This window comes from Gossypium arboreum, chromosome 10 (genome assembly GCF_025698485.1).
Source record: "Gossypium arboreum isolate Shixiya-1 chromosome 10, ASM2569848v2, whole genome shotgun sequence".
Taxonomy (NCBI): domain Eukaryota; kingdom Viridiplantae; phylum Streptophyta; class Magnoliopsida; order Malvales; family Malvaceae; genus Gossypium; species Gossypium arboreum.
In genome coordinates, this window is record NC_069079.1 from 21,288,414 (window position 1) to 21,298,330 (window position 9,917).

The 9,917-nt window shown below is 31.0% G+C and overlaps 1 protein-coding gene across 1 annotated transcript; it reads right to left on the reverse strand.

Moving 5' to 3' along the window:
• Positions 1-1,595: 1,595 nt before the first annotated feature.
• On the reverse strand, positions 1,596-3,812 carry LOC108489414 (uncharacterized). Its single transcript, XM_017793955.2, has 4 exons — positions 3,455-3,812; positions 2,519-3,310; positions 2,385-2,432; positions 1,596-2,309 (listed from the first exon to the last, which is right to left on the reverse strand). The coding sequence occupies exons 1-4, from the start codon at positions 3,635-3,637 to the stop codon at positions 2,064-2,066; spliced, it is 1,269 nt and encodes a 422-aa protein (XP_017649444.1). The 5' UTR covers positions 3,638-3,812; the 3' UTR covers positions 1,596-2,063.
• Between the last annotated feature and the right edge of the window lie 6,105 nt (positions 3,813-9,917).

The window sequence follows — 9,917 nt, forward strand, 5'->3', positions numbered from 1 at the left end:
ATGGTCACTTAACTATGTTTACCTTCAGTATTTTGGTCACTAATCTTTAAAATTTTTTAATTTAGCTACTAGTGTTTGAATTTGTTCCTATTTTGGTCACTTACTATTAAATTGAGAATGATCTAATTGGTATCATAAAACATTCAGTCCTCAATAATTACATATTCTATGAATTTGATTCTAATTCTAAATAATTCAATAAGTTTAACCTTTCACATTTACAAATTCTATCAATTTGATCTTTAGACTTCCTAATTAAAACTTTTAGTTTTTAAAACAAAGGCATTCCACACCTATAAATTTGTAAAACTCAAAAAAAAAAAAAAAAAGGGAAAAAAAACCTTCTCCAATAAAATTAGGTGTTCCGAAGGAATGACATCCTCTAGCCTCACTAGATTAGATAGATCATGAACAACTAAACTAAAAATAGGCAGAAACAAATAAGCTACTAAAAACAAAACATTTTGGCATATGCAATAATAAAGTGAAACAGTAGTCACACTTTCCACTTTGCTTTCGGTTTATAGCATTAAATTGCCTATGCACATTGTTATACTCAGTAACATGAACCTAACATAATAAACAACACTTTCAGACTTGAATTCCCATTAAAACTATTCGATTTAAAAAAAACGGGCCTGCATAAGGTGTATGAATAAAAAAATTCCAACAAAGGAATTACTACCTTTAGATCATCCTCAATCTTTGCCACTTAAGTGTAATTGAAATGGATTATCAAAGAATACATTTGTTTTATGGGAGAGGGTATTTTATTTTTTTGGATGTGACAAATTTATATATGTGGAATGCCTCCGTTTTAAAAGCTGAACGCTTTAGTTAGGAAGTTTAATGATCAAATAAATAGAATTTGTAAATGTAAAACGGTTAAATTTACTAATTATTTAGAATTAGGATCAAATTGATAGGATATGTAAGAATTGAGGACTAAATGTGTTAGTATATCAGTTAAATCGCTATCAATTTAATGGCGGATGACCAAAATAGGAACAAATTTATACATTAGTGCCTAAATTAAAAAGTTTTAAAGATGAGTGACCAAAACAAGAATACATGCATAGTTGGGTGACCATTTGTATAGTTTACCCTTATTTTTTCCATTTTTGTTTTATTTCTATGCTTTTACTTTTTATTTTAATCATTAAAACTTTTAAATAATGATAATTAATTTATTTTGAATAAAAGTAATTTAATGAATTTATCTCAAAGTTAATATATAATTAAATTAAATTAAATATAATTTTAGAATATTAAATTTTACTTGAATTAAAATATAATTTGATTTTAAATCAATTAAAGATAATTAATAGGAGATTAATTATCTTTATATTTAAAATTTATTTAATAAATAAATTTTAATATATATATATATATATATATATATATTGAAGAAATCTCAAAAATAAGAGAAATAATTGTATAAAATAGGATATTATCCTTTCCCAATAGTTTAATGTCACATCAATAATTTCATCTTTAATTTAGAATTTTCATTTGAACTTGATTTTTTTTTTTCAGGATGAAAATGTTGAAATTTAGAATAAAAATACTGAAATAACCTTAAATTATTAGAGAAGTGACACAGATGTGATGTAATTATTTCATATAATATTTTCCACCGACAACTATTTCATACAATATTTTTCATCGAGAATAGATGGATAGTTACAAAATTATAGGAGTAATCTGAGAGAGATTGTGGACTTTGATTTGCTCTTCTGCTCTCTTCTCTTCTCCTGCCCATTCCTTTATACTACAACCCAAAAGCACAAATCATTCATCCAGATTGATATTCAATATCCTGTACATCCACATTCTAAGGATTGATTCAGCTGATCCTATGTAAGTACTAATTATAGAATGTGACGAAACACATTTTGTAAGTGCCACTATTTTAGATTTTCACAGAGCCCTTCATCTCAGCTCATTTCCTTACAATAGAAATATATATATATACATGAAAATGATGCAAGCTGTGTCCACATCTTTAATCCCTTCACTCATTTAAATCTTAAGGCTGCTCATTCCTACACCAATGTTAGTTATTAGACTGTAGAGGTCTTGAGATTGAGCCAAGGATGTTGCAAACATTGCTGGGCAGTTGGTCGCTTCTCTGGCGAAAAATCCAGAAGAGGACAAAGGAACTCTGAAAACTCACGAGCATCACTCTCACAAAATTTGTATTTATCCACTAAATATCTATCAAGTGGCCTCAACTTGAGCCGTCGAATCCTCTTTAGATCCCCATGCCTGTCAAAATAATCTTTTGATCGACCTCCTCCAATGGCAATCTGCTTGCACAAGAATAACAATCAGAATGATATTATCAACAGAAGAGGACATTATTATTACAGAAACAATTTCACCTTTCGAGGTATCTTTCCGAGGAGTTCCATCATGAGAGCAAGGTGATCCTAGAAACAATCCAATGAAAAATGTTGTTCTTAGTACAATGAAAAGGACATTAGAAAAGCAAGATGCAAGGAATAGTCATATATACCTCATCTTCACTAAATCCTTGGCCGCTTTTAGGGGCAAACATCAATTCACCAGTAGCAAGCTCAAAGGCTGTACAAGCAAAAGACCACATATCAGCTGAAAAGGAATACCCAGAACCTAGTATGACCTCAGGAGATCTGTACTGTCTGGTTTGAATTTCATCGACAAATGTTTTGTCAGCCCAACATGCATTCCCAAAGTCCACAACTTTGCACCTCATATCAATCCCATCCAGAGATTTTGTAACTTTTGGAGCTTCTGCTGCTCCTCCCATAGAAACTCTTCTAAGAGAGATATTAGCGACTGCTCTTCTTGCCCTCCTTTTCAATTTTTTCTCAATTATGTTCATGGTAGACCTACCATTTAGAGCACCCCCTTCAGGCCTTTCAAGAATTGGAGTCAAAGCAGATCTGACAGGATCCTTGGTAGGATCAATGGTGGAAAAGAGAAGAATATTTTCAGGTTTTAGATCACAGTGGATTATACCAAGTTCCCTATGCAAGTAATCCAAGCCTGTCAAAATGCATTTGCATATCTCCCTAACTTTATTCAATTCAATCCCTTTGTAACGAGTAAACTTGATTAAACGAAGCAAGCTATCACCAAGGAATTCAAGGACCATGCAAAGATGTTGGCCATTTGGGCCATTGTGCTTGAAGTGGTCAATTAGGCGCACCACACACTTGGAATTTGAGGGGTCGCCATCAGCAATAGATAAAAGGAATTCAATCTCATGAAGGGCAGCTTCAGCAAATTGTTCTGCACTTTTCTGAATCTTTAGAGCAACGTATTTCTGATTAAAAAAAAATATTATTGGGATGAGTATACTTTATTTTCTTGGTGGAGTTGTATTTTAAGGTTTATTCACCCTGGTTATTATTTCATGTAATGGTACGGTATTACAAATTATTTATATAAAAGGGAAAGAAGGGCTTACTGAGGAATGAGTATCGTAAGCGAGCCATACAGTGGAGAAATGACCCCATCCCATCTTCCTTTGAGCAATGTAACGACCAGCAGCGAAAGGATCTCCAATTCGAACGGCATGATATCCTCCTTTCCTGTATGAGTCAATTCCCTCGTCATCTTCCTCCGAACCAGATGATGAAGAACACGACATCTTCAATCACCGTCTTCCCTTCTTTCTCTGTTTATGATATTACGTACTGGCTTTCAGGTAACGTTGTATTAAACCCTATCACATAACAAGGGAGAGTCTGTTTTGGTTTATATTTCTTTTTCTCCTATAAAGTTTTGGTGGGGTCAGGTGCCTTCTTTTTTTAAAGAAAATGTTGTGTGGCTTTGAATAGAAAGAAAATAAGTATATATGTAAAATGGGAATGCAACAACTTGTGGCTCTCCACTTTTTCCTGTTTTGTGTTAATTACCCATTTAACAAGGTTGGGGGTCAAGATATCACAGTTAGAATCTCTTTTTTTTTTTCAACGCTTCACTAACATTAATGACATACATTAATGACATACATTAAACAACAAGGGTATTTAACTCTCTATAATTTCTTTTGTTAAATTACAATAATAAAGTAAAGACTGAACAATTAATATAATTAGTGCGACCCGAATCCAGGCCATACTTGTAGCAGTAAACTACAACTAAGGTAACTAAGCTATAAGTAATTTTATGTTTTGGCTACTCCGCTTCAAAAAGTTACAAAATGATCACTGAACTATTCAAAAATTTTCATTTAAGTCACTAAACTAATTGAAACTTTCTATTTAAGCGGCTGTTAGACTTTCTTTAAAAAATAAAATCTAGCTAGTGAGCTCTAAGCGATAATTCGACGATTGGTATGGTGGATCAGTACCCACCTATAAGTAGAACAACATTCCTTAGATCCAAGTCAATCTAACCATCAATGTCAAAGATTGGAGAAGAAAGTTGTTTGAATTTTGGTTTGCTGATTCGTGATGTTCAAAGTTGTTTCATTGAAAAAAAAAAACTCAATTGTAGAAGAGAAAGGGAACGAGAGCTTTTGATTGGTGCAGGTAGTGCGAACAAAGGAGACCATACAGTAGTGATTTAATAGCTTAGTGACTTAAACAAAAACTTTTAAATAGTTTAGTGACCATTTTATAACTTTTTAAAGTTGAATGACCAAAACGTAAACTTACTAATAGTTTAGTGATCTTAGGTATTATTTACCGAAAAAAATACCTAGTTTTAACTTTTTGAATAGTCTTTTTAGTTACTAAACTTTAAAAATTCATAATTTAATCATCAATATTTATGATTGTGTTGATGTCTCAAGGGAGGCCTCGAGAACACTACACAACTCCTAGGGGAGGCGAATGTGAAGGTACTGTTTTCTCCAAGGGAGGCCTTAAGATTTTGTCCCCCAAGATAGGGGTACCTTATAGTGTGAGTTGGTTTATACAATGGTGCCAAGAGCCTACGGGGCTTACACAATTGTGCCAAAAAACCACAAACGAGGCTTGAACAAGCCAAAGCATAAAAGCTGAAAAGTTTGTGTATAAAGAGATTTGAATCATTAAATCTTGCCAAAACAACTGGCCAGTAAGAAGATAAGAAAGGGCCTTTCATATTGAATTTGATAATTATAAACCTTTCAAAACCTCCCAAGTCTATGTTTTAAGCCAATTAAGAAGTGAGGAGTCCTCATGCACCCCACCATCGATATGGTCAAACTCCTAAAAGAGATTATTTGAGTCGAAATGCCAATTTTATAAAGACTTTGAACACAAAAAAGAAGACTACATCTACTTAAAAGATGAAATCAAAGCAACTATCAAGCGAGGGCACCTTAGTCAGGTCACCAAGCAACCACATATGCAACAAGAGCAAAATAAGGTTCAGACCTAGAAAACAAGGCCAAGGCACTAAGAAAGAGGGCTCGTGCGGAGATAAAAATGGTAGGAAGAAACCTAAAAACAACATAAATGCTCACACCTTTTTGTAAATGGGCATTTTTGACCTAATTTGTGGTGTGTCATAGATAAGAAGATGAGGAGTTGCACCCTTCATCTACCCAAGAGGTCCTTTATCCAAACTGCTTGGAAATTGTAAAAGGCTAAAGAAAAAAAACATGCTTTGAAGAGTACAAGAAACCCATCAAACTGGTGCTTTAACAGATAATCTCGTGCCTGATATTGTTGTGGAAGGAAATGATATGCAAGAAACTAGAAATGAACTCTATATTGATGATCAGATTGATTTTCTTACCACTTGAACTAAGGAATCAAGACAATATCCTCCACACACTTAAAAAGACCCTTCTTAAATGTGGATATATCATGGAAATGTACTTTCAATTGCTAATCAGAATACATAAAAGGATAAATAACCAACAAGACATTGCACTAATTGACAATAACCTCGTTGACCAATCAACCCTCCTTCACTGATATCTCCATCAAGGGGATAGGTATTCAAAGGCATCGACCCAAATGAAAATATCTTGCCAACCTAATGGCATAAGGTGCACGAATGATCAACTTACTGACTTGCTTAACCCCGCTCTTGCAACATCACAACTTCAAGCATCTTCATCTCTTAAGACCTCAATTTCTCAAAATCTCTTTTTGGTTCTCAACATCTCTTTTTGGTTCTCAGCTTTTAATTGAATCGAGTTTTACTCACTCCTAACCACCACCATCAACATAATCATTATTGAAGCTTGTGATGACATTTATAAAAAGTGAAAGATATTGGTTTTATTTTCGAAAAATAAGAAAAGTATTTGCAGTAGAATTTTAAAATTTTTATTACACAAGAACAACTCATAATATTTATTATAATAAAACATGTAAATCATAATGCCCGTGTACGAATCTATTTGATGTTGCGATGAGGTGGTCAAATCATAGGGAGCTTTCTAAAAAGGTTTTTGAAATTTCTCACCAATTCGATTTCAATTCTAGTTGATGTAAGCTTTTTTACTATTCTCGAATTCATTGATGCTTGGAGAGTGAGCTCCAAATTGAAATTACAAAGATAAGATACCTAAAAAATTGGGAATGTGAATTTTCAGCAATCTCTCTTAAATCTATCATTAGCGTATAAATATCTTTGATGCCTTAAAGTTTTATATGATCACCTAATTTAATCAATTTTATTCCAATTTTCTATTGTTTATCCAATAATAAAAATCATTATCACTTACCCAAGTAATGAGTAAATCATTTTTCTACCTCTAGTCATGTTCGATTTTCATAAACCAATTAATGCCATTGAAAGGATATCGTTAACTCTTTATTTGAGTTTTGGTTCCAATGTTCACCATGTATAAGTTACATACCCATCATACAAACTTTTTACTTACTACTTCAAGATGTATGAATTTTCAATATATCATAACATGTAAGTCATACAAATATAGTCATTCACTTACTCAAGATTAATGCAAGTGCACAATAAACATCACGAGTGAATTAATCTATAACGAATTTAGGATTCATGCATCTTGGATCCATTTTAATGTATTGTCAATCCATACAATCACATAATTAATTTGTGAGTTTATCTTGATCTGATAGCCAATACAAGCTAGATATCTTTGTAATTGGACTTATAAACGACATAACAGTCCTAATATGAATCATTTGCTCACATTGATTCTATAGACTATGGACTATTTAGATTACATATGAATATAATTAGTTGTCTTCTACATTACAAAAAAATATTTGTTAAGCAATTTATCATTGGTTTAAAAATTTTGATAATCAATGAATCGATATTTGTACATAGAATAAAGAATAATAAGTGAAAATTATTAATTAATCACTTTAAATAAATGCAATAATTAATGCGAAAATTACTACAATAAGGCACAATCCTAATAGAAGAGTGTAGGTAGTAAAAAGGAAAAATTGTGTCTCAAGAATGCTTTAGGAAGGAAAAGTAAAAAGGCTCTATATAGTTCCTTTCCCCTCACATAATCCTTCATCTACTTATAACAAGTAGTCAATCAAAGGACTACCTTTGCAAGCACTCTGCCTTTTCAAGCATATTGTGTAACACCCTTATACCATGTTCGACTCGAGGAACCTGATATAGGATTATTACATTTGGTGCCGAAGTAATTCTTGGCTAATCACTAATATATTAGAACATAAAAACGGACACTTGGAACATACTTAATATTTTTCCTAAGTACATGTCATTCTATTCAAAATTTTAAAACATACCCTGTTGTTGCTTGAAGATGTGATGAGATGAAAGCTTGCAATCTCAAAATTCAACTCTTCAAAAATTCCTGTACCTAATCTGCGCACAGAAACAAACCGTACGTTGAGTATACACCTAGTGGTATTACTATAATTCAAGTACTTAAGGTAAAACAATATATATACATTAAATCTTACCACTATTTTACCTTTAATAAATTATTCATGCATTTAAATTTAAATTTAAATTTAATAATATGTAATTTAAATAGCTTTTCTTCATTTTTAATTTATATATCTTCTTACTACATCAATATCCATTTCATGCATTTCTTCAATAACCATTTCATAAATTTCATTTCTATATCTCAATTCAATAACTTTTCTTAAGAAAAATTCATTTCTATTCATAATCAATCAATAACAATCAGTTGTTCAGTACTTTGATATAACCATTCAGTAATCATCAGTTATTCAATAACATTAGTGTAATACCCCAAAAATTTCTACAGTAAGATATTATCTTTGATATAGTAAAATAAGGAAATAAAGTGACAAAAAGGAAAATTTTGAGTTATGACAACATTGAGAAGTAAATTATGATATCTTGATTCAGTAAAGGACTAAATTGTAAAAGTGAGAAAAGTTTTATGGCCTAAGAGTAAATACTCAAAATTTGAAGGATTAAAGTGTAAACATGAAAAATTTGAAGGACTAATAGTGAAAATATTGTAAGGGTGGAATAATATAGAAACCAAGGAAAATTGATGAATTAGGACCAAATTGAATAGGTGAAGAATTACGAGGGACTAAATTACAATTTTACCAAATTAAATTATGGCTCAAGGATGGAATTTTAAAAGATGATTAAGGGTAAAATGGTCAATTGAAAGAGAGAGAAATTTAGAAAGTAATGATGATGTTGATGACATTTTATAATTATTTAATTAGATAAATATTATTTTAATGAGATATTTTATTATTATTATTTTATTATTATTTATTTAGTATAAAAGGAAGGAAAGATGAAGAATTAATCATCATCTTTCCCTTGCACTAACGTGAGAGAAAGAGAGAAAGAAAGAAAGTTTTACTTTCTTTACAATTTGGTCCTTCTACCTAAAATTCACTATTTTCACCCAAAAATCAAAAGAATTTCCATAGCTACCAAGAGAGAAAAATGTTAAGGAAACTATGGGAAGTTAGAATACCAAGTTGGATTCAAGAAATGGAAGCTGAAGGAGAGAGAAAATCAAGATGAAGATTGAAATCAATAGAACAAGGTAAGAATATCATGATTTCAATATATTTTTAAGTTTGATATTATTAAAAAAGCATGGGATTGATGTTAATGTAGAGTTTCCTTACATATGGTCCTATGTTCTTGATATGTTAGTGAAGAGAAACCAAGAGAAAGTGATGAGAAATAGTGTAGAGAAAGAAAATAAAGGTGTTATAAACATGGTAATTAATATCTTGCACTAAAATAGTTTTGGACAACAGCAGTGGTCTAACTTTGAAAAATCACCAAAAATTATAGAAATTGAATTATTAGTTGAATAAAATATGAAATTAAATTTTACTGAGTCTAGTTTTTCATAGAAGAAACAGTGTAAGCAATGAAATTTTAAATTGTGAGATATAACAAATTTAGTTAGACAAGGTCAGATTGATTTCGGGTTCCCCTATTTTGACTTTGGAAAATCATCAAAAATTGGAGAAAAATAATTAGGGGCTTAAATTTATATGATTATAATTCTCAATGAGTCTATTTTCAATAGAAATAAATGGTAAAATCATTTGAATCTTATAAAATGAGATAATTAATTTTTAGTAAAGAAGGGTTGGAACTATCAGACAGCAGAACAGGGGTGAATTTAAAAAATAAACTGTACTTATTGGATAAATAAAAAATTCTTAAAATTTTATGGTAAGAAGATACGTAAGTCTAGTTTCATTGAAAATTAGCGGATCTTAATTTCGAGTTCTTTAGCTCAAGACATAAATAATTTAGTGACTATGACGCAAATGGACAGTTTTGAATATACATATAAGTAAATAGTGAAATTATTGATAATGTTACTAGTAGCATTGTATATAAATTAAGGAAGTGGAATGGAGAGGAGGAGGAGGGAAATAAATATATAAATTTTCAGCTAGCAAGTGTTTTGTTGGGTTTTTCACACAGGAAGAAAAAAAAAAAAGAACCAAGTTATCCGGATGGAATATAAAGCTATTGTTGAAGCTAGAACA

What these genes read in the sequence shown, in the direction of transcription:
- LOC108489414 (XM_017793955.2), bottom strand. Translation starts at nt 3,637, where the DNA reads ATGTCGTGTTCTTCATCATCTGGTTCGGAGGAAGATGACGAGGGAATT. An exon ending in CTTACGATACTCATTCCTCA is followed by an intron (nt 3,311 to 3,454) that starts GTAAGCCCTTCT and finishes TTTTTTAATCAG; the next exon opens with AAATACGTTGCTCTAAAGAT. An exon ending in AAGGATTTAGTGAAGATGAG is followed by an intron (nt 2,433 to 2,518) that starts GTATATATGACT and finishes GATTGTTTCTAG; the next exon opens with GATCACCTTGCTCTCATGAT.